The following is a 25,531-nucleotide window of genomic DNA, read 5'->3' as shown; positions in this document are numbered from 1 at the left end:
GGGCGGTTGCTTGGACCCGCGTAGCCTCCTGCTGGGCGGCGATGGCTTGTATTAGGGCCTTGACCACGTCGTCCATCTTAGGGACGGGAGGGTTTTGGCTAACTCTGGTTTAAGTCCCCAGCGCATAGACCCCACTTCTGACAGCAGGTGTGGCAAATTGCCGGTACGATTATGATGGGTCCCGCGCTTCCTCTTCTTGGGGGAGGTTCAGGGTGCAGATTCCTGCCCCAGAACTAGGGTATCTACTGTTCCACTAGTAACCCAGAGAAGGGTAGTGGAGAGGGAGGGACCTGGGCCTGCCCTCTACTCCGGGTCCCAGCCCAGGGGCCCTAGGGATAGTGGTAAACCACTTGAACTAGTGCTTCCTTCCCCTGGGCTACTTCCCTCTCCTGGTCTTCAGCTTGTGGGGCTTCCTGCCCTCTCTCTCTGCACAAGCCGGGTGTCTCTTTACCTAGGGTCTTGGTCTTCTAGCCAGCCACGGCACTTCTCCAAACTCTCCTCTGCTCCAACTCCTTCAAACTGCTCTCTGCTCCAACTCCTCCTGGTCTGATTGAAGCAGGGGGGTTTTGTCATGTGACTGGCTTCAGGTGCTCTAATTGGCTTCAGGTGCTTTAATTAGTCTATAGCAAACTTTCTTCCCTCTACAGGGAATAAGGCTCCCTTCTAATACTCTCCTGCTGCCCTCTGGCCATGCTGTATCACAGATGCTAAAGCAACCATACAAATATTTACAAACACATTCGCTCCCCATACACAAAAGCACTCATTACAAAAACCACCTGCACAACTGTAATTGCTAACTCTGTTGCAGTCTCAGGAGAAAGGGCAAAATCTGAGGGCCAGACTTTGTCATTAAGGCCATGTCTACACTACACACCATTTTCAGCGGTGTGCAGCGTACATGCAGCCACATGCCATAGTGAAAAGCACACCCTGTTGACACTACAGTGTGTAGTTACACTTATCAGTGAAAGGCTCCGACAAACAGGAGGCAGCGGTAAAAGGCTTCAGCTGCTCCCCGCTGCCAGGGACTTTCACGGCAGCAAGGAAATGCTGTGCCAGAAGGGAGGCTGCAGGGAAAGGCTGAGCCACCACCCCCTGCCACAGCCTTTATCCACTGCCAGAGCCTTTCCCTGTGGCAGGGAAGGGCTCCAGCAGGGGGGACCTAACAGTCTTTCCCTGCTGTGGAGAAGAGCATCAGCAGCAGGGAGCTTCCCTGCTGTAAAAACATTTGCCTGTGGAGGAGGTGGTCTCCAGCAGAGAGGTGCTGCCAGACACTTTCCCCACTGTCAGAGCCTTTCCCTGCTGCTGGAGTCTTTTCCTGCAAAGGGAAAGGCTCTAGTAGCAGGACACTACACTGCTAAAAACAGCAGCACAGACAGAAGGCATGTTTTGGGCCAGTAGAGAACATGTAGGATATGTACCCCAGGTACATACTCACACCTTGCAGCCATGTCTTTACTGAGTTACTCTATGCCTCATCATCTGTGCTACTATTTATACCTGTACTAGGAGGGCTGTGTGTGTATATATACTACATGCCATTGAAAGAATGTCGCAGTGTATATGCACCCTAAGGCACTGGCCCATATTGGGGGCTGAGACTTAACCCCACTGCATGGCAATGTCTGGGAGGTTCTAAAAGGGCACAGCATGCTCTCCCCTATGTCTGGCCAGCTCTGCTGGCTGGTGTGGTGGGGACAGGTCCATGCCCCCTTTTCAAGAGGGCTGTAGCCATGATGGTGTCAGCAGGCCCTGTACTCAGGGGAACTGAAACTATGCCTGCCCCTTAGCTGGGGTATGGTGGGCGGGGGGGGGAATGCCTCCTTGGGCCATCCCCAATCTTGTACAACACTACAAGAGCCAGGGCACAATCTGGCCAGAATTAACTTGGGGAATAAACCATCTCACCCCTAAAGATGGTCCCTGCACATAAGGACTGAGGTACATTAACAGGGCATCATGAGGAAAGCTTGTACCACTGCTGCCCATGCTGTAACTGATGGGCAGACAAAGAACTTCAGTCTCCAGGGCAGTCAGTTCAACACTTTTCATAAGCCCTAAATTAATATGTTTTCACATTTTTAAAAGCAGCTGGAGAGTTTCTGAATCCAAGATACAATGGCAATAAGTGGATACCTGCAACCACTTTTAAACATTAAAGGTCATTCATATTCTATTAGGAATTCATACTTCATATAACACAGACAATTCTCCCCATAACTCAGTGATGAAACATATAACTGTAAAAGAAAATGGAACTTTTAAAGATTTAAGATCAAGCACAGATGATCAGTTCTGGGCGCCACCATAAAATAAATATTAAATGATAATAATGAGGTGTCTGTGTACAGAAGGCTATTTGGACTTGGCCTCCTGAGGAGTGAAACACTGTGGTGACTTCTAATGCTTGTTTTTGCTTATAAATGCATATTGGAGTACAGTATATACCATGACTGAAATATGGTTTTAGTAATGTTCAGAGCTTTAAAAGACAGCCACAAGGATTAAAAGCTCTCTTTCAGATTGGTTTATTTACATCTATGAAGTGTTTTGTGATACATGTTGTAAGAAATATGCTAGACAAAACAACATAGTATTATACAGAATATGGAGGCCCACAAAGACCATGGTAAAATTTTGTAGGCCTGTAGAATTTAAGAGATGGATTTTGCTCTCACTTTCCCCGCCTCCACCCTGCCCCCCACCCCCAATGTAAATGCAGAGTTAGTCCAGTCACCACTATAAACTAATTCTGGTTTTACACTGGAAGAACCAAGAGCAGAATCTGAGAGCCTGGGGAAAAAAATAGTAAAATGCCAACAGCAGGAAAGTCTAAAAAAATCAGTTCAAAAAGGTGAATAATGTGCTGAGTTTGGGAATGAGAATTTCAGAACCAGCTGACACAGAAGTACAGACTTTCCAATGCCTTCCTCACTCATCAGAATGGAACAGGCAGTTAAAAAAAATAAAAACTTCCAAAAACCTAAGAGCTTAGAAGAAATTGCATTTTGTTTCGTTTCTATCACATTTTGTTACCTTGGAGAGAATGGAGAGATAAGCTGCATTTCTTTGGCCCAGGTAATTATGGGGGGTGGTAAACTCTTCACCTCGCACGGAAGTGTGACATCTTCCCCTGCAGTCACTGAAATCTCTATGGGTTTGTCATATGTACCTCCTTGCTGGTCTCCAGGCCTGGACACTCTGGGTTTCACTAAAATAAGAAACATGTTAATAAAGTGAAATAAATATGTTGTCTATTTATACATGTGCAAGATAAAATAATGTGGCGTAAATTAAACTTTTTCAGATTATACTATCCTATATCATATTCAGTATACAAAAAAACCAACTTATTTATCTGACTGTCCTGGAGCATAGTCCAAACCTTCAGGTAAACAGGGTTTCAGATGATAGTGGGAGATGGTCAGAAAGCATCAAAAGGGGCACTCTAGGGGCTTCACTGTTCTCTCCCACAAGGCGTAATTCCATTAACTTTTGTAGAGTTTCTGCCAGTTTACCCCAGTATAAATGAAATCAGAATCATAGAATAAGGCCAGAGGTCCCCAGTCAAAGAGCTCCAAGAAGTGAATGCCAGACAACTGTACAAACCAGACTGCTTTAAAGGAACCATACTTCTTGGAGCATAATCCCTCTGATCTCACTACCATGCAACTCTGGGGGCCACAATTAGATATTGGTTAATGGGAAGTTTGTTAAACCTGAGTTGCACTTCAGATTTTCCAACTGAGTGCATTTTGCAGTTGAAAACAGAGCTTGCTGGAGGCTAAATATGTTTGGTTTTAACTTATACTTACCATAAACAGTTAGTTGGACTTTCCGTGTTGCATAACCAGCCGCATTTGTTGCTGTGCACATATACTCCCCAGTCTCCTCTCCTCCTGGTGAAACTACATACAAACTTCCATCAGACCTGGCAGAAAATTTCATATTCCGGGGAGGAATCAGCTCTCCTTTCTGTGCAAAATAAAAAAAAATTATAAAAACCCTATGCATTTTTTCAGACAAAATAGCAATGTACACGTGCTTGATCAAATAGAAATCAAAGCTTCCAAAGTTAAAATGAAGCCTAATAAAAACATTTAAAATATTAGAAGTATCAAGCTTGTTAGGGCTAAAAGTAGCTCAGAACCGTTTATCTAGTCTAGGGGTGGGCAAACTTTTCTCCACCCACATCCGGGTGGAGAAATTGTATGCAGGGTCATGAATGTAGCGCTGGGGCAGGGGGTTGGGGTGTGGGAGGGAGTGAGGGGGAGGGTGTGGTGTGCAGGAAGGGGCTCAAGGCAAGAGGTTGGGGTGAAAGAGGGGTTGCGGAGTGTGGGAGGGGGCTCAGGGCAGGGGATTGGGGTGCAGGAGAGGCACGGCAGGGGGCTCAATGCAGGGGGCTCAAGGCTGGGGGTTAGGGTGTGGGGTGCAAGAGAGGTGTGGGCTCTGGCTCAGCGCCATTTACCTCGAGTGGCTCCGGGGTGGCAGCAGCGCACAGCGGGGCTAAGGCAGGCTCCCTGGCTGCCCTGGACCCGCACCGCTCCCGGAAGTGGTCAGCATGTCCGGCAGAAGCTCCTGGGGGTGGGGTGGGACAGGCAACTCAGCCACATGCTGCCCTCGCCTGTGGGTACCACCCCCGAAGATCCCATTGGCCGTGGTTCCCCATTCCCAGCCAATGGGAGCTGCAGGGGGCAGTGCCTGCAAGCAAGGGCAGCGCACAAAGCCCTCTGCCCCCCCTTCCCCCAGGAGCCTCAGGAACGTGGTGCTGGCCGCTTCCGGGATCGGTGCAGAGCCAGGGCATGCAGGGAGCCTGCCTTAGCCCTGCTGGCCACAGGACTGGCAATCCTGCAGGCTGGACTGAAAGCCCTGACGGGCCAGATTTAGCCCACGGGCCATAGTTTGCCCTCCCCTGATCTAGTCCAATCCATTGCTGCTTCCGCCCACCCCACTGCATCTCAAGACTGTTACTGATGGTACATCTCAAACTGCATCTCAAAGGATTGTATAATTAAACTCACCCCCCAAAATATGTTCGAGGTGTAAGGCTCCCTAAAGGGCTGGACTTCTGACACAAGGCTAAGAAAGCACTCAGGAAGCTATTTGTAATGCACAATAACTTTATGTAACCTACAAACTTATGAACAATGGTACATATTCTTATATGCCTTACATTTATTTGTATTAACTATCTACAAATACTCATTTAGACACATATATATATATATATATATATATCTTTTATACAGATTATCAGCCAAATTTTCGGCTTTACCTGTATCATTAAAGTTGACTGGATAACACCAGCATAACTGAGAAGAGAATTTGGCTCACTTGTATATAAGTAAGGATCTGAGTACTTGATCTGGGACAATAGACTTCAATTGGACACTGCTGCTTTAAACTTTATGTTGAGGAATATGTAATAGCCACATATTTAATATAATTCACTAGGCCAAATTCTGCCCTTAATAACAGCAATACAACCTCCAGGCTACTGAAGTCAACAGAATAGTAACTGAGGGTAGAATGCAGTCCCAATGATTATAACAGAGATGAAAACAAAGTGGCTTGGATACAATAAAAACTCTGACCCAAAAGTTTTTAGGAATGACCAGAAGTTCTGAAATAACTGGATAACTTTCTACATTGTTTCCGGGGCCACCCTTTGCTTCTCTTTCCAGCAAGCAATATGAGTGCAAGTGCAGGGAATCATAACAGAAAACCCTGTGAGCTTTCCATCCTAATTCTGGAGACTCAACAGATTTGGAGACTTCTACCATGTGTGACAAAGTTCCTCCTCTACTTTGGTGGGTATTGCGCTTATTGGTGGATTTGCTTGCCTTGGAGCTTCATGGCAGCCCTCAGTTTGGCCATTTTCGTGAATCCACAGTCCAGGTCAACTCCTCCTGTGTCTGACCAGGAGTTAGGAGGTTTGGGGGGAATCCGGGCCCGCCCTCTACTCCGGGTTCCAGCCCAGGGCCCTGTGGATTGCAGCTGTCTAGAATGCCTCCTGGAACAGCTGTGCGACAGCTACAACTCCCTGGGCTACTTCCCCATGGCCTCCTCCCAACACCTTCTTTATCCTCACCATAGGACCTTCCTCCTGGTGTCTGATAATGCTTGTCCTCCTCAGTCCTCCAACAGTATGCGTTCTCACTCTCAGCTCCTAGTGCCTCTTGCTCCCAGTTCCTTACACGTGCACCACAAACTGAAGTGAGCTCCTTTTTAAACCCAGGTGCCCTGATTTAGTCTGCCTTAATTGATTCTAGCAGCTTCTTGATTAGAACACCGGCAGCCAATCAGCCTGTCTGTCTTAATTGTCTCCAGAAGGTTCCTGATTGTTCTGGAACCTTCCCTGTTAAGAGAGACCGGGGCCGGCCTATTGGCACTTTAACAATAGCCTGTTGGAGGACGAGAGCTTCGTGACGTCCTTCCGGGAGTTTTGGCTCGCCTGGCGAGAGCAATGGCGTGCCTTTCCCTCGGTGCGGCGATGGTGGGATCTAGGGAAGGTCCGCGCCAAGCTCTTCTGCCGTGACTACACTCGGAGCACCAGCCGACGGAGAAATGCGGCGATAGAGCAGTTGGAACGGGAGGTCTTGGAGCTGGAGAGGCGCCTGGCTGCCGACCCCGAGGACCCGTCCCTCTGCGGAGTGTGCCGGGAGAAGCGGGAGGAGCTTCGGGCCCTCGAGGACCACCGGGCCCGAGGCGCCTTCGTCCGGTCCCGCATCCGCCTCCTTCGGGAGATGGACCGCGGCTCCCGCTTCTTCTATGCCCTGGAGAAAACGAGGGGGGCCAAGAAGCACGTCACCTGCCTTCTAGCGGAAGACGGCACCCCCCTCACGGATCCGGAGGAGATGTGTGGGAGGGCCCGCGACTTCTACACAAGCCTTTTCTCCCCGGATCCGACCGATCCTGGCGCTTGCAGGGTGCTCTGGGAGGACCTCCCCACGGTCAGCATGGGCGACCGAGAGCGGCTAGAGCTGCCTCTCACCCTGGCCGAGTTCTCGGAAGCCCTCCGCCGCATGCCCACCAATAAATCTCCGGGCATGGACGGGCTGACCGTGGAGTTTTACCGCGCGTTCTGGGACATCCTCGGCCCAGACCTAGTCACTGTCTGGGCTGAGTCCTTGCAGGGCGGGATCCTCCCTCTGTCGTGCAGGCGAGCGGTGCTCGCCTTGCTGCCGAAGAAGGGGGACCTCCGCGATTTACGAAACTGGCGTCCCGTCTCACTCCTTAGCACGGATTACAAAATTGTAGCGAAAGCAATTTCGCTGCGGCTAGGGTCCGTGATGGCGGACGTGATCCACCCAGACCAGACCTATACTGTCCCAGGTCGCAGCATTTTTGACAACCTATTTCTAGTCCGAGACCTTTTGGAACTCGGGCGGAGAGATGGTCTGTCGTTCGCCCTCCTGTCCCTTGATCAGGAGAAGGCGTTCGACAGAGTAGACCCTGGGTACCTCCTGAGCACTCTGCAGGCGTTTGGATTCGGACCTCAGTTTGTGAGTTTTCTCCGGGTGCTGTATGCCTCCGCGGAGTGTTTGGTTAGGCTCAACTGGACCCTGACCGAACCGGTCAGCTTCGGGCGAGGAGTGCGACAGGGGCGCCCCCTCTCGGGCCAGCTGTACGCTCTTGCGATCGAGCCTTTCCTCTGTCTCCTCCGCAGGAGGTTGACAGGGTTGGTGCTGCGGGAGCCAGAGCTGCGGCTGGTCCTGTCGGCGTATGCCGATGACGTACTTCTCGTGGTCCAGGACCCGGGCGACCTGGCGCGAGTGGAGGCATGCCAAGCCATCTATTCGGCAGCCTCCTCCGCCCGAGTCAACTGGGTCAAGAGCTCTGGCTTGGCGGTGGGGGACTGGCGGCAGGTAAGCTCCCTCCCACCCGCGCTTCAGACCATCCGGTGGAGCGCAGGTCCTCTATCTCGGCGTTTACCTTTCCGCCACGCACCCTTCCCCGCCGGAGAACTGGCAAAATTTGGAGGGCGGGGTGATAGAGCGGATCCGGAAATGGACAGGGCTACTCCGATGTCTCTCCCTCCGAGGGAGAGCACTGGTGCTTAACCAACTAGTCCTGTCCACGCTCTGGTACCGGCTCAACACCCTGGCCCCGGCCCTGGGTTTCCTGACCCACCTCCGGAGATTGATTCTAGAGTTCTTTTGGTCGGGAATGCACTGGGCCCCTGTTGGAGTTCTTCATTTACCCCTGAAGGAAGGAGGACAGGGCCTGAAGTGTCTGTGCACTCAGGTCCGCGTTTTCCGCCTCCAGGCCCTGCAGAGGCTCCTTTACAGTGCAGGTAGTTCAACGTGGAGCATACTGGCGCACGCCTTCCTGCGCCGCTTCCAAGGGCTCCGATACGACCGGCAGCTCTTTTACCTTTGTTCGAGAGGTTTTCCGCGAGACCTCTCTGGGCTGCCGGTCTTCTACCAGGACCTCCTCCGGACCTGGAAACTGTTTCTAACGACCAGGTCCGTGGCGGCCACCGTGGGAGCAGATCTCCTCACGGAGCCCCTGCTACACAACCCCCAACTCCGTGTGCAGGTGGCGGAGTCCCGCTCGGTGCGCCAGAGGTTGGTCTTGGCGGAAGTCACGAAGGTCGGAGACCTCCTGGACTATGACCGGAGAGACTGGCTGGATCCCCTGACGCTCGCTCGGCGCATGGGGCTCTCCAGCCCCCTACTCCCCGGCGCGTACTTCAGGAGGTGAAGGCCGCCTTGACCCCCGCTGCTCGGGCTTATGTCAACCGAGCCTTGCGCGAGGGCGTACCACGCCCATCCTCTACCCCGGGCCCGCCGGACCTTTCCATTGGGCCCCTACCCTGCCGATCCCGACAAACCCCTCACCCTTTCACTGCGAGCCGGCTGCATGAACTGCAACCGGTCAGTTTTCAACTTGCATCACGGAAATATTTGTATACACTCACGCTTCACACCCTTCACGCCCACACCCTGGTGTCCCGCCCCGTCACAAAGTGGCGGGACCTCCTGCCACCTTTGGAGGGTGAGCAACCTCGATGGGCCAGCTTGTATTCCACCTTGGTCCCGAGGCCCGTCGGAGACATCAGTTGGCGGCTCCTTCACGGAGCTGTGAGCACGGGCGTGTTTTTGACACGGTTTACTTCCATCCCGGATACCTGCCCTTTTTGTAATGTGAGGGAAACCCTGGCGCACGTCTATTTAGAGTGTGCCAGATTGCAGCCCCTTTTTCGGCTCCTCACAAATATTCTGTTGCGCTTTTGGCTTCATTTTTCTCCCCACCTCTTTATCTATACACTCCCCATCCACGGCCCCACAAAGTCGCGGGATCTCCTGGTTAACCTCCTCCTAGCTTTGGCAAAAACAGCCATTTATAAAACCAGAGAGAGGAGGTTGGCCCATGAAACGTCCTGCGATTGTAGGGCCTTTTTCCTATCCTCAGTACATTCACGTATCCGGGCGGAGTTCCTCTGGGCGGCGTCCACCGACTCCCTTGACACCTTTGAAAAGCGGTGGGCGCTGTCCGGGGTTCTCTGCTCGGTGACCCCATCCGGTTCCCTCCGTCTAACCCTTTGCTAGGAGGGCCCTATAATACGTGGGTGTCTACCCCCCCACCCCCAAACTGCCCACCCCGCAGCCGTGCCCATCTTGCCGGGCACTCTCAGGGGGGGGATAATCGGTGACACTGGGCGCGGCACTAGGTAACTCGAGAGGGTGGAAGACCACGAGTGTCGAGGAAGCCCCCCCGCTCTAGGCCACCAGGTAAATCAGGAGGGTGGAAGACCAAGCCCCCCGCTCTGGGCCCAGGCTAGCCTGAACACTTTCTCCCTCCTGAAAGCTGCTGTGTTATACCTTCTGTTTGCGTTGTTTTGTTGCATACTTTGATTTGGTTCTTGATAATTCTTGTAATTGTCACAATAAAAATTTTTTTCTGTTTCAAAAACAAAACAAAACAAAAAAAAACCTTCCCTGTTACCTTACCCAGGAAAAAGGGATCTACTTAACCTGGGGCTAATACATCTGCCTTCTATTACTCTCCTATAGCCATCTGGCCTGACCCTGTCACACATGTCTTAAATTGTCATTCTAATCTGAAATAAGACTAAAAAGGCACCTTCTTACTCAAAAGGTCTGCTCCCTATGTGCATCAAGAATCATATTTAATAACTTTAATGACAAAAATAAGCTTTTATTGCTTTTTTACTACCTTTAGCCCTGTAAAGCCAACACAGTTGAGAGAGACTGAACTGGACTCTATTCCTTCTTGAGCACCATGAACAGAATTGTTTACTGAGTTCCAATCAGTTACATAATGTGCCCTGAAGAAGCCATTATTACATACTCACTTTTCAGAGCAGAAATTCACTTTAAATAAGCTTCCAAAATGAACTCTCAATCTATGGCAGTTTGCCCATCCCTAATTTTTCAAATCACAATAATTATATTAACATTTCCAAGGCTTTAAAAAAAAAGGATCCAGAGATAACTAATAAAATCTTTCTAGCCTTTCAAAGTGTGTGAATGTGTTGCAGCCAGACAGTACTGCTTGGAAAAACAGAAGCAGATATGAATAAACAGTGTTTTCTAGGTCCCTTAGCAGAGAGGGTTTTGGCTGCCTTCATTGTACATAGCTCCTGTTATAGCTAAATCATGTGTCCAGTTCATCTTTTAACATAAACAGCTCAAAGTTTAGAAGTTACCTTGGACCAGACGATGGATGGCTTAGGAACTCCACTTGCTTTGCACGGTAATGTTACTGGGATTCCTTCAATTGTACTGAATATCTGCTGTCCATGCTGAATGATAGGTAGAACTAAAAAGATATACATACACACAGATACATATTTTAAACCATGGTATAATTATCACACTGTATTCTGTACACAATCAACTGCTATTCAGCAAAGAAGATTCAATCTACATAAAGCGGACCTTGAAAATACCTATTAGAATAGGGAATTGGGAAATTTCACTCTGCCCTCAATGACTCAACACTGACTTGACGCTACCCACCCCTAAGGTGTGGTCTATAGTACAAAAATTACCTGATGCTGACAATGAGTGTCAACAACAGGTTAAATACTAGTTTGGGTGCACACAATTTTAGAATGTGTAAAACCATGACAGACTATGTTCAGCATCATTTCAGAAAGCCATGGTTAGGACATCCTCCAAGAAGGTTTTAAGCAAGGTTTTCTGAAATGGTGCTGGACACGATTTGTTCTCGTCTGCACTTGCAGTGAAAATGGATGCAGCGTATCTGCTGATGAACCCACTGCCATCAGTAGGGAACTTCTCTAGGACAGACCACTCCAGGCCCAAGGGCAAGAGGTAGGTCACTCACCATGCTCATTCAATCTTTAGTTGTTAAAAATGCTAGTAAAAGTCTTGTAGGGAATGGACTGGCTTTTGCAGCAACTTGACTGAGAACGCCAAATCATTTCTCACAGACCCCAAACATCCAAGAGATAATAAAGACTTCAGTTCACTGTCAAACTGGCCTGATTCCTATTTAGTGACAGAGACAAAAAGGCTTCATATTCCTAGACTATCCTACCCATATATCCTAGACTCTTTAACAACACATACCAACTTTTTCACCCCACCTCATGTTCCCAAGATCTGAAAAATCTTCCCAAAAAGCTGCTCACAAGAGAGAGTTTGCCAAACTCAAAACAGTTGCAAAGCACTGGCTAATAATGACATGTATAGTGCTCAGTTTTGTACTGAAAAGGATGTTCCAGCATTCTCAGTGAAATTTAAAATATGTCTCCCTTAATTAATTTAACATGTAAGAATTTTAGACCATGACACTACAGGGTCACTACAGTGCAAACATTCATTTCACTATGAGTGAGAAACTGCCATTTTTGATGGTATTAAAAATGCAGCTTTGCCAAACAATTTATTTTTAAGCACTGTACTCTCATGAGTTGCGCTCCCTTTTAACAGTTATGTAACCTCTTTGACAGCACTTGGCAAAGTACTTCAGTAAACTCCCACTCGTGTCTCTGTTTTGCTAATAAAGTAAGGGAGACTGCAAAACCCATCACTTGTAGACAATTAAATAGGAAGATTTTTAAGGATGTCAGAAGTCTTTTTTGTCCTCTTTTTCAAAAGGGGCAGGCTTGATCATTTAACTACATTATATGCAGGGTCCTGATTCTCCACTGCATTACTCCACAGTGTAACTCCATTGCGCCCAATAAATTTGAGGTATTATTGTAATTTTAAATTTAAGAAAGTTCTCTCCACAAGCTACTGCTTCCAAAAAGCGCAACCTTATTTTGCAAACAAATGGAAGCCCTCAGACGATTTCCCTTACCAAATACACTGACGGTGGTAGTTTTGTTGTTTGTCCCAGCTACATTACTTGCCATGCAGGTATATTCCCCTCCATCCTGCAGCCGCACTCTTTCAAGGTGCAGACTCCCGTCACTGCGAACATTAACATAGGGATTTGGGACCAACTGGAGAAAGAGGAAGGTAAGTTTTAACTATGGAAAATACACACTTGTATTGTAGCCCTAAGTATTTGGCTTTGGTTTAATAACTCAGGACTTTTTTTCAAAATCATGTTAATATAAAAGAACTTTCCTTCACTTGTCACATGAAATATATTTTGAATAGGATTTCAGTACCATCAAATAAGGCACCTAATATTGAGTGCTGGAGTCAGAAAGAGAGTATTTACTCTATACCATAGTACACATACATAACATGCTTCCCAGTTAATGCTAATGGGTGCTTGTGACCAGGCTCAATAGCATGGAAGGGGTCAAGGAGCTGCTTTGGGCTGGAGTGGCCTTTCACCTTTGCAAATTGTGCCAGGACTGGAGAGGTAAAAAGAGGGAACTCGACTTGGATGGGGGCAACCATGGGAAGGAAACAGACTGTTAAGCATCAGCAGCCCTGGAGAGAGGACAGACAGCCTACAGAGCCGCTGCCCTCACAGAAAGAGGGTGAAGGACCCGAGTTGAAGGGGAGAAGAACTGAGGCTGGCACTGGAGCCCACTGAACACTGAGGCAGACATTGATTCCCCCAGAGCCCCTCTGAAGAAAGAGAGTCCCATATCCTGGAGGGAGCTGTTCACAGTTTTTTCTTTGTCTTTCTTTTGCTTAACTCGTTTTGCTAACTACAGGCTGTTAGGTGGACACAGAGAGTGGATGAGACAATTGAGAGGCTCTGGCTGGAAGGTGACCACCTGCCTGCTAAAAAGATGTCCCATAGCACGCACTGGGGTAAGGTGGAGTAATTGGACTCATGTGAGTGCACTCCCCATGGAGTGTCAAGGGGACGCACTACCATGAGAGATTCATGACAACTGGAGGAGAATATGGGTAGACTGATCTGCTCTGGTATAAGGAGATGGGACTTTGTTTAAAAAAATACGGATCTGGATAAATTATCAAAACTGGCTACAGAAAACCGGAAGCAATAGCAACAACAGCAGCTGGCCTTCCAACAGCAGCCGCAGATGGTGCAATGGTTAACTAGAGACCTAGCAGTACAATCACAGAAGCAGCAGCAATGCTGAGTAGAACAAATACTGTCCTTTTTCCTGTCTCCATGGGATTCATCAGAAGGGACCCCACCCTGCTGGCCACACAAATTCCCGTGAAGCTTACAAAAATGTTGACCTCCTGGAGACGTTCCTTACCACCTTTGATCAGGTAGCAGTAGCACTCCCATGGGCCCTGGAGCATAGGGGCATCTTGTTGGCCCCTCGTCTGACCAGATCTGCCCTGGCTGCCTACTGGGGGCTCGACCCAACAACCATCCAGCATTACCCCAGAGTCAAGGCAACCATCCTTCATTACTTTGATACCTCAGAGGAGATGCACCATCATTGCTTTCAGGAAGAGAAGTATCCGTCGGCAGTCCAGCCCCACATGGTGGCCCAAAGATTGCGGGTGCACTGCTGGTGCCGGCTAAAACTGGAAACCTGGATGGGGGAGCAGGTTGCCGAACTCATTCTGGTGGGGCAATTCACCCAAAACTCCCCATTGGGGGACAAGGATGGGTCCTGAAGCACCAACTGGAGACCTTGGCTGAAGTGGTCAGCTTAATGGAAAACTACATAGCTGCTGACAGCCTGCCAGGGCTGCCAAGAGGAAATCAGATGGGCCAGGAGTCCGAGACAACGAGAGGTGAAGGCTAGCCAAGGTGAAAGCACCCACCAAGGGGCTCTTCTTGCCCTACCCCCAGGAACTACAAGAGCCTCAGGGAGGGCAACAAGGTCCAAGACAGTCCGCTGTGGAAGAAATGACGACTGAGGGAGAAACCCGTGTGGGCAGAATGCGGGTCCAGCCGCGTCCCCTGGGGAGAATACCCACAAGGGCAGAAGGAACTATCCCAGCTGGAAACCTTGACAAGGAATCAGGGAATGAACCCAAGGGCCTGTTTCTCACATGATTGACTGATGAGTCTCCACCAGGATTGCCCCTTTATGGATTGTAATTTCTGTTCCTATCAACTGGAGTCTCAGGCTAGCAAACCTGAATGTTGACAGATATATTTCTTACATGGAACTCTCATGTGATCACTTTCTTCAGTGATGAAATACCAATTATTTGCTGCAATCTTTTATTTACAACTTTTCTTCTCCCACACAAAAAAATTAATTGCTTAAGAACAGTAGCTATATTACACTGTGCTAAGTTTATATCATGCCTTAAAATGTTAAATGCATATTTTCTCCCTCAGGAAATCTGAAACTGCAAGACTATACATACAAATAAAAAAAGATTCTCTTACCACCATATCATTTTTAATCCATCTCCGCCCTGGAATTGGGTTTCCAGCCAGCAGTACACAAGGCAAAGTAAGCTGCTGTCCTTCAATTACATTGGCTACTGCTGGGCTCATTCCAATTAGAGGTGCAACTTGAATTTAAAAAATAGATATTTAGACATTTCTATGTGCTTGCAGAAAATGAAATACTCCTTACTATCATTATGATTTACCATAGTGCCTAAGGACCAACCAAGAATGGAGCCCCATTGCGCTAGCTACTGTAAAAACACAGAAGACCTTACAATTTAAATATACAAGACAGACAAAGGCTAGAGGAAAGGCAGAGTGAACAACGTGATGGCCAGCAAATGTCATGTTAGTGCCAAGATATACTTGGGCGGGGGGTGGCATGGGGGTTAGTGAAGAGACAACTAGCTAAATGTAAAGATGAGGGAAGGGAGGGGGACAATGAAGGCATGAGGACAATGGGGACACAGCACAGGAGAGAAGAGAAAAAGGAGGAAAGCATGAGAGGCAGATGTGAAGTGAAGCTGAAGTGAAGAGACCATCAGTGCAGGGGTTGGAGCAAACAGTCAGTCAACATAGTTCAGAGATTGTCCATTCAAAGCTCTAAAAAATATATATATTCCCTTTGGGCTTGACACTGTATTTCCTGTACACTCAAAAATCCTATTGATGTAAAGTCAAAATATTTTTTTATTTCTTGTTGGTAGCAGAATTTCTAGGAATAGAAATAGGTAGGCTCACAACAGCCATGACCAGGAGGTGACTTCCCTTCTGAGCACAAGCTATTAGGTCTCATGGGAAAGGTCCATAGCCCGACAGAAAGTTCTGGATGCCAATAAACATCTAACAGATTGCATACCAGTTCATAAACAGCTTCACTTGTTTGTTTGTTTTTTAAAGTGACCTTGAAATAGCGGAGATTAAACAGAACGTTTAGATAGGTCAAAAACTCACTGTTTATAAAATGCTGCTTGCTATGAATGTAAAGATTCCTGACATGTGGTCCAAGATAATAAACACTTTACTGGATGCATAGATGGACCCCCACTCACTTCCTCATACAAACGTACACATTTCACAGCATTATGTCTAATTATTTTCATTACCCACTCTCTACGATAAAACCAGTTACTTAAAGATAACTCTTGTACAAACTGTACATTCACTGTCTTCTTAAATCAGAGAGATTTCTTATACTCCAATTTTATCATGAAGTTGCCTTGAGCACTCTCCCTGCTACCTTCAGTTTTTAAGATAAATTATGGCAGGAAACCTCTCCCACTCCCCACCACAAAACGTTTTCATGATGAAGATTTTTCTGCCTTTAACAAACTTTCCTAAGAGGAGGAGGATAAAACAAAACTAAGGATAAGTACCTTTTTGAAGATCCATTTAATTAAGTATAGTTGGAACTAATTCAAGTCTTGCATCAAGTCAAAATATAAAAAAATGTTCTAATGTGCAAAACTCAATGATTTTGGTTTATACTGTTCCATGTAGATATTCCTATTTCAGTTAGTATAGGTGTGTACATATACACACAAGTCTGATTTGCAAGTACACATCCTATTTTCTTACAAATTATGAATTCTGTCAAATGATTATGTGTATGAAACTATGCATGAAGATTTGTAGACCAGGTTACAAGTTTTGGGTGGGATTTTCAAAAGCTCTGCTCGCATTAAAGTTAATGGCAGTTCTACCATTGCCTTCAATGGGAACAGTGGTGGGCCACTTCAATCACTTTTGAAAATCCTACTTAGGGTCCCTTAAGGTGTTGAACTCAGTATAGAAGCTTAAGGCCATCAGGACATAACCAAGGGCCTAATCCTGCTCTTATTTAATCTAAGGGGAGTTTTGGGAAAAGGAACAGGCCCAAAACTTCTGAACACATTTGTATGAAAATAAATTATACTCTTGGACACGAATAGTTCTTACTAAGGTCCAGATTCTGCACTGGCTTACCCACTGTGCAGCCCCAATGAACTCAAGTGTCTGCACTGGATGTAAATCAGCACAGAATTAGTCTTATTATTTCTAATTTTAAATAAAATTGTATTCATAATATACAGTTAGTTCTAATTTTAAAAAACTGATTCTTCTATTTTGGACACAGAAGAAATTAACTTTTTTATTAATTAATTCTTATATAAAAATAAAATTATTGGCAATAGATGGAAATTAGAAATGGGTTCATGGCACTTAATTCAAGTCTGGAATTCCCACACCCCAAAGTTCAGAAGTATTCACATTCAGGATTTTTGTTCACCCCAATATAAACAAAGGGAGTATTTGCTAAGTTCAGATTCAATTCTAGGATCAGATTTCAAATACCATCAGAATTTGGGGGTGTTTCAATTCAAGGTATCTGGTTTGGGCTCATATCCAAAGAAAGAGTGGTCAGATATATTACAGCTATAGAACCTCTATCAGTCAATCCTTTTGCTAGGTTAGATTGAGATGTTAACCCGCCTTACCCAGTCCTGTTACTGTTATTGTGGCTGGCTGTGACTGGATCTTTCCAAACTGGTTTTCAGCTTCACAGATGTAAGTTCCCTCATCACTGACCCACAAATCTAAAAACAAATTAAATTAAAAAAGGACTAGATTGCATTGTCTTAAACTGTTTTGCACTAAAAGTTGCAATGCAAAAATATTTCACTTTTAATATAATTTTACTTGACCATTCCTTGTCACTGGCCACAATGGAGAGAAGCAATGTCCATGTAAGAGAACTTTAAGAAGAATAACGCATTATGTATATACATACTGCTTTTCATCCCAAAGGATTTTAATGCAATTTACAAACAGTATACCTACTGGAATCACTTCACCCACCTAAGAATATAGCTATGTCTGGGAGGGAACAAGGCAGCTGTTTAACACCACAGAATAATACTGCACAACTGTTTAGAACAGGAGGTGAAGAATACAATAGCCAACTGAAGCTGCAAGAAGAAACAGCAGGCAGAATGTACAATAGCTACCCAAACTAGCACTTGACACAAACAATGGACTTAACATCCTCTTCTCTTGCGAAGATTCCATGGAATCTTTAGTCTCAACAATTGGCCAGGACCCAAATTTTTATCTTACCCCAAACACTGTACTTCTGTGGCACTGACATTATTCTCAGTCAAATACAAAGAGATTCAAATGGTAACTGAAGTACATTCAGCCCTACCACCAGAATGCCAGTGGAATTTTGGTGTCTAATGGATATAGTCTGTACTAAAAACTGACATTGTTAAAGGCAAAATGAATAGTAGAGTATTACAGTAACTTTGATAAATACATTTTGTACAGTATATATTTTATGATCTTGTCTTTATAGATTTTTGTCTACCTACTGTTAATAGACAGGGCACCCGTTCTGAGCTGACTGATGGAACTAACTGCAAAGGGTCTGGAGAAAAGAGGGGCGCCATCCAGCCGTCTCCATTTAATCTTTGGTTCTGGGTAACCCTGAACATAGCAAGGCAATGTCACATTTGATCCAATATCCACAGATTCATCACTAGGTTCCTGTGTGAAAACTGGGAGAGCTGGAAGAGATAGAGTACACAGAACATAAAACAGAGAAGTAACATGGCATTAGTATTTCCTTTGCAGTTTAAGTTAAACTACAATTTCAAATATATGTTCCATCATACAGCATGTAATACCTAAATAGCAAGTTCTAAATTTAGCAAAACCTTGTAACTGCAGTTTTGCATCATCATTTATTTATTTTGGGGGTACTCAACAATATTCTAGGCACCTCACTGAAATAAGAACAGATCCAATTCTGTTCAAATGAGCTTACAGATTAAGACCTTGGCCCTATAAGTTACACTGCATGAGAGGACCTCTACACTAGCAAAGAGCCTCTCTGACAAAAGCAGGACTCCATACAGACACAAAGATCTGTCTCCACAGAGTAACTTACAGAACTGGGGCCAATATTCAACATGATGCAACAAGTCAGTGTCATTGTCAGACCAAAAAGGGTTGGAGAAAGAGGAGAGGAAGGACAAGAGTGACAATAATGTTGTGTGGTTATTCGGGTCAGTGTGGCATGTGCACAACTTCATGCTTGCACAGCTTTAAAAAAAAGGCAATGTTTCTCCCCTCTCTTCACTTTTCATGAGCTTTGTAAAAAGATGTGAGGAGGAGGGAAAGTTGTAGGAAGGATTTGAATGAGGCAAGGGAGCTGGCTTGATGAACTACACTGGAGAGTATTCCAAGTATACAGAGCTGCATGGAAGAAGGCACAAGACATTTTTGAAAGGAGATGAAAGAGGAATGGAGTTTGGTGTTATTGACAGAGTGAAAGGTTAAGTGATCTGCACAACCCTACACTAATAAGCACAGGTTAAGTTAATGTGAAGCCTAGGTTTCTAATTGTGAGTCTTTCCAATGTCAGGAAATGGAAACATTTAAATCATGAGCAGTTAATGAACTTAAATACAGGATACTTACAACCAACATCTAAAGTTATCTTGCCAGATGCTCTTCCTGCATCATTGCTAGCCACACAAGTATAATCACCAGCATCCAGATCCTGCGTTTCCTGGATCTTCAAAAGACCCCGATGAGAGTCAATAAGAAGAAACATCGACGCCCTCAACTCTAGGTCACCTAGGTCCAGATAAAAAAGATAGCATGAAATAACACAGTATTTCCATAACTGTTTCCTATGAAAGAAATACCCCTTTCATTCCCAATTTGAGATTACATCATTGTATGATTGTATTTAATTATGCACCACAGATAAATACATTGGCTTCCATTCATCAGAAAATGAGAACATCCGCCATTACATTAGACTGAATAAAATCACTTTTTAAAAGAAGAGCTAAAAAGCCTCTTTCTTCAGTGAATAAGCCAACCTCTAACTGATGGGTGTAAGGAAGAGACTTTCCTTATGGGCAGGTTATCCCAGAATAATCCATTGTGAGTTTTTTGCACCTTCTGCTGAAGCATCTGGTACTGACCACTATCAGAGACAGAAACATGTACCAGAGGGTGCATCTGCCTGATCTTTTAGGGCAATTCTTATGTACCAGGGCTATTGGGATTCCAGATGTTTAATTGAAGTCTTTTCTAGTATTCAGCCTATTTCAATAGTTTACACCTTTGTGCATGGAACAATAAACCCTTTTTTCTGGGAGTTCAGGCTCAGTTTCAGAGGGTGAGGGAGAACCTCATGTAGCTCTATGATGACTTTCTGAGTTGTGCCCCCGCAGTGTCATAGAATATCAGGGTTGGAAGGAACCTCAGGAGGTCACCTAGTCCAACCCCCTGCTCAAAGCAGGACCAAGCCCCAATTTTTGCCCCAGATCCCTAAATGGCCCCCTCAAGGATTGAACTCATAACCCTGGGTTTAGCAGGCCAACGCTCAAACCACTGAGCTATCCCTCCCCCCTGTCCTTCCACTCCATAAGTGGGGGTCTCTAAAATTTTGATGGCAGGAGAAGTAAAGAGCTCCTTGTGCTTTTTGAGCGGGTTGGAGGAGTTATTCAATTACCAAGCATAAAAAAATGCATTTGAGATTTTAGTCACATATATCTAAACATTCTACAAAATAGGAAGGCCATTATTTAGAAGACACAAGATTCGACTCACCACGCTGTTACACTCATTTTACATTGGTGTAACTTCACAAAGTCCATGGAGTTAAAAGAGTAAAACAGAGTGTAATATATCAGACCCTAGAGGTCTAGTGCTGTATCTCCAAAATTAGAACCTCATGGTTTAGTCACCACTTCAATAGTAAACCAGCTTTTAGCACTATTAAGTCACAAATCAAAGTAATTGAGTAAGATATTGTTCAGTAAATAAACCAACCAAGCAAAATAGACCCAGATGGATGGAAGAAATGCACCTTTAAACCATTTAACTTGAGGAGGTGGGACCCCAGTGGTTTTACATTCCATTACAGTCGTGTCTCCAAGGGCAACTAGAATTTCACTGTGAACTACAGTCAACTTTGGACTCTCTGGAAAAAAGGAAAAATATTAGAGTTTTTTTTCAAGTAAACAAAGCATGTTTACTTTAAATATTTGTGACTTAAGTTAGGATGGTCTCCAATTTCCTCTTGTTACATGGACATTAGACAGAATATTTTAACTAAAGCTGGTCAAGCTTGAGAATCTTAGGTAAACTGCAAAATATCGAGGGAAATGGGGAGAATAAAGAAATTGGAATGGCAGGATAACTGAAAGGTGAGTGGAATATTAAGGAGTGAGAAATAAGAAATGAGAGGATTTGAATATCCAGAGGATCTGGAAAGATTCAGAGACTCTCTCTCGATGTCTACTTCCCAATATTAAATAGGTGCAATACCGTAGTGCTCAGAGGCCCACTGTGCTCAGTGTACTACAAACACATACATTATTACTCCTGAGGGCATTCTGCACCAAAAAATTAAAAATTCTGCAAATTTTATTTGTCAAATAAATGTGGAAGCTCCAACATGGCATTGGGGAGCACAGGCCACTGGCTGCACAGAGGTGGGAAATCCATCAGCAGCTCCCCCAGGGACACGGAGTCAGCTGTGAGGCTGCACCCAACCCTGACTGTAGTGGGGCAACTGCCCCACTCCGATAGGCAGGGGTTAAAAGCAGCCAAGCTGGGTTGAGTGGGGAAGCAGCCATAGCTGCAGCCAGCTCAATCAGGGCCCAGCTGGCCCTGATAAGAGGGCTGGGGGCCAGGAGCTAAAAGAGTCAGTCTCTCTCTAGCCCTGGAGAGAAGGGTATGTGAGATAGAGTAGTGCTGGGGAAAGGCAAGAGGAGCTGGGGCACTCCAGCCTGGTAACTCCCCAGGCTGCAGGTCTTCTGCAAGGCCTAAAGAAGGTACTGGGGCTGCAGAGGTACAGTCTGGGGTTAGGCAGAGGCAGCTGGCCCTAACCCCCTTGCCATTGATGAGTGGTTTATAGACTGCAGTGAGTGGGGGGATAGATGATGACTGGCAGTAGCCATTGAGGCAAGGTGGGGCTAGAGGGTTGGGGGTTCCCCTGGGAGGGGACACCCAGACTGGGTTTCTGCTGGGGGCAGAACCCTGAGGTAAAGGGCACCGGGGTCTGGGAGCCACTGGCAGAAGGAGGTGCTCTGTATGCTGGAGAGCTAATTCCCAGGATGACTAGCAGGAGGCGCTGTTTCAGTGAGTCATCACTTTGCTACACTGACACAGCACAAGGACCGGGCCTGCCCCAGAAACACCCCAGGGCCCTGCCCCCCTGTGCCAGGTGCAGGCAGGCTCAGCCTGCCAGGGTCCAAGTGTGGAGGGGCTTAGTGTGGGGTGATCCAGGTGGGGGTTCTGTGGGGGGCAATCTGGGTGCGGGTGGCTCAGTGGGGAATCTGGGTACAGAGGGATCTGGCTGCACAGGTGCTTGCTGAGTGGTGTTGGATCATATTAAAGAAGTTCTGTATTAAAATCACAAATGAGTTTGATTCCCCTTAGTTTAAATTCCAGGGTATTACTAATTAAGAGGTCTCTTGGTTTTTGGTACTGTTTCTCTTCCTCTATGTGTGAAACTTGCAAGCTGCTAATTGTGTTAGTACATTCTAAGACAGAGTCTGTTCTCAAAGCAATTCTTTGTAACAACAACTACTCTCACAGAGAGAGACTCAAAGCAATACTCTGTAACAATAGAAACAGCACCCAGAGACTCCCCACCCTTTTGTTGTATTCATCTCGCTTTGTTAACAATTGTGATTAAAATAGAGATAGAGGATGTATGTGGATAGATGCTTGGTGTGGATAATAACTGAATGATCAGGGAGGTGCCAGCCTAAGAATCCAGTGTCCATCGGCTGAAGAAGGCGTCAAGTGGAAATAACCAGAGGACCCCCGGAGGGCAGACTGGAATCCACCCAACAGCCTCAAGAATGGGAGAACCAAAGAACAAGATAACATCTGGCAGCACGGAGCCGTCAGGAATGTGACATCTGCTGATTGATTCAGCAACAGCATGATGAAGCAATTCCCATAGACTGGCATAGGAAGAAATTCCTATAAAAATGGACTCTAGAAAGTGAGAACTTTGGGGTCTGATTCTGCAAACCAACTTCCAGGAGCATCAGATATGCATCTGACGAGGCCCTGCTCCCTCCTCATGTCCAGGCCACCTGGCCAGTGGCTTGGCATGAGCAACTCTAAAGCTGGTAACTATGATAACAACCTTGCAGAAGAACCGTGTGTGTGTGTGTGTGTGTGTGTGTGTGTGTGTGTGTGTGTGTGTGTGTGTGAATGAATGTATGAATAAATATGAGATTGAATGGAATGTTATAGTTATAACTAACTGGTTACTATGATTCTTTCTGTATTCACAATAAATGTGGTATTTTGCCTTTCTCCTTTAATAAGATCCTGCTGGTTTTTATTTTATTGGTATAACAGTGGTTCTGGGTGCAATGGTAGTGGGATGCTGCAGGGGGATCCAGGTGAAGATGGTTGGGGATCAGCTGGGGGGTGGTGGTCTGGGGGGGGCATAAAGCTGGTGGGGGGGTCTGGATGCTGGGGGAGTAGGGCTCAGTGGGGTAGGGATCCAGGTGCAGCTGACTGGGGCTCGGTGGGATGGGGATCCAGGTGCAGGTGGCTCATCGGGGTGGTCCAGGTACAGGGGGAGTGAGGCTCTGTGGGAGGGTTTGGATGCATGGGTTGGCAGATGGGGGAGCAGCTCCCTGTACAGTGATCCCTCCCTCTGCAGCTGAGGAGTGATGGGTGCAGGAAACTCGGGTGGGTCTGACCCAGCCCCGGAAGCCATGTAGGGGAAGACTAAGTCCCCTCCTGCCCAGCTGAGACTAGCAGCTGAGCCCGGTACAGGGTAGGAACCATCAGCTGGGTCTTCCCCAGTCCTGCCCCATAGTTATTTACCTCTGCCAGCTGCCCTGGGCACCTGAAAAATACTGCTAGGGAGGATCGCATGACCGCTCTTGTGGCTTCCCCATCAGAAAGTCACTTTTCTGCAGGGAATCAAAGAAATCTGCTGGGGACATAAATTCTGCGCATGCGCAGGGGCGCAGAATTCCCCCAGGAGTAATGCATGCACCAGAGAGCTGGCCTAATATGAAGGGTGATGGGATAAGAATAGATTAAAGTTATCCAGTGGGAGGGATAAAGAAAAAGAGAGGTCAGTTGAGGCCCATTTGTCTCCTATGTTCACTGGCAGGTAGCACTGCTCACTGCAGATCTAATTTTTTAACATTATTTCTCACTGTAAAATTAGAATTAAAATAAACAAGAGAGCCTTAAATGAATAAACAGTAACAACTACCACCACCTTTAACATTATCAATATTTACAGCTGGTTAGAAAACAGGAATTTTTTTAAACATTTTTCAGGATTTTTTTTATTGGAAACTTTATTTTATTAGAAATGTTCTGAACAGTTCTATCAATATTATTCAACTTTTCCACTCAGATCATCTGTTTCTTTTTTAATGTCACTTCATTGTTTCTTTCTATACTTGCCAATGTATGTGAGGGTAGAAGTCTGTCTCTCTGTCCCAGCTGAGTTACTGGCCAAACAACCATAAAGTCCTGAGTCTTTTGGAATGGCCTTTTTGATTATCAAGGTGCCTTCTGGACTCAAACTATACCTGGGGAGGGAGGAAAAAAAGGGTATTAACAAAATTCAGTAGTCATTGTTGTGGCAGCAGTGTGTGTGTGGATGGTTTTCATATATGCATGTGTTTTGTATAAGTAGTAACTTCCATCAGAGCATCTCAAAGTGCTTTGGAAGCATCATCCGATTAAGTCTTGCAATATCCTTGTGAAATGGGGTAATCATAATATTTCCATTTTACAGATGAGAAAACTGAGATTAAAGGGCCAGATTTTGGAGTTTACCCAACTTCTTTTTTTCCCCCAAGCACTATTTACACGTCTCACAGGCCTTTGAGGTTGGTAGGAAACTTTAATTCAGAACATTTCATAATTCTTCAATGCTAATTCCTGAACACTACCCTCCTCAAATAGAAAAGAGGGAAAGACCATTACCATACCTGTCTGATCCCATGATAAACATGTCATTGTGTGTCCAGACTATCTTTGGCTTTGGATAACCTGTTGCAGAACACATTATAGACACCTCAGAGCCTTCTGTAAAAGACTGATTCTTAGGTGATACGACAACTTTGGGTGGTTCTGTTAAAAATAAAATAATAATATTGAAACATCAGCTTGACTTTTATGATGATCAGGTTTGCAGCCATTTACCGAAAACCTTGATAATAAATTACTCTATACACTCTTCAGACACATTCTTATGATGGAAAACACCACTAAGAAAGGACTGACCAGAATCCCGCCCCCATCCCATTGCCTCTTTTTTAATACTATTGATGATTCTCAGAGCTGCATGAAAAGAGTAACAAAGCAGCAGATGCTACTCAAAAGTATAAATTGTGATTATATATTTATAGAATCCCTTTTATTTAGATTGTTTCTCAAAATGTTTCATATTACATACTACTTAAACTAGAGAGGTCTTCTTGTAGACACCTCCCTTCCCAATTACCCAACCCCAATCCTTGGCAGGAGACATGCATGGCTAGATGAAAAAGTAGTATTAAAGATGGTATTTAGGTTACAAACAGAAAATAAACCCACATTTCAATTTGTTTTAAAATGTGACTGTCCAAATCTCAAATGCAGTGGGTGCCAATTTCACATGGTTTTGAGTGTTGTTACAACCCAAAACCTGAGCCAGATTTACCAAAAAGATTCACCAAGGCTCACAAACCTGGGCTGAGTTATGAGCAAGTTGTGCCAATTTATTACTTTTGGGTGGAAACGATGAGAA

At 45.8% G+C, this 25,531-nt stretch overlaps 1 protein-coding gene across 1 annotated transcript in view; it reads right to left on the bottom strand.

The window, feature by feature from the left end:
- HMCN1 (hemicentin 1) overlaps nt 1-25,531 on the bottom strand; it is a 335,320-nt gene that overhangs the window by 161,602 nt on the left and 148,187 nt on the right. Inside the window, exons 12-22 of the mRNA XM_074961138.1 lie at nt 24,732-24,873; nt 24,199-24,326; nt 20,609-20,722; nt 19,204-19,362; nt 18,093-18,287; nt 17,220-17,318; nt 14,737-14,864; nt 12,304-12,448; nt 10,679-10,791; nt 3,819-3,978; nt 3,040-3,214 (exon numbers count right to left, since the gene is read on the bottom strand). Coding sequence (XP_074817239.1) covers nt 3,040-3,214; nt 3,819-3,978; nt 10,679-10,791; nt 12,304-12,448; nt 14,737-14,864; nt 17,220-17,318; nt 18,093-18,287; nt 19,204-19,362; nt 20,609-20,722; nt 24,199-24,326; nt 24,732-24,873 — 1,558 coding nt within the window. The remainder of the gene's footprint in view (nt 1-3,039; nt 3,215-3,818; nt 3,979-10,678; nt 10,792-12,303; nt 12,449-14,736; nt 14,865-17,219; nt 17,319-18,092; nt 18,288-19,203; nt 19,363-20,608; nt 20,723-24,198; nt 24,327-24,731; nt 24,874-25,531) is intronic.

The sequence above is a fragment of the Natator depressus genome, chromosome 8 (genome assembly GCF_965152275.1).
Source record: "Natator depressus isolate rNatDep1 chromosome 8, rNatDep2.hap1, whole genome shotgun sequence".
Classification (NCBI taxonomy): domain Eukaryota; kingdom Metazoa; phylum Chordata; order Testudines; family Cheloniidae; genus Natator; species Natator depressus.
The sequence above is the reverse complement of the archived record's forward strand: the minus strand, read 5'-3'. Positions and strand labels throughout refer to the sequence as shown.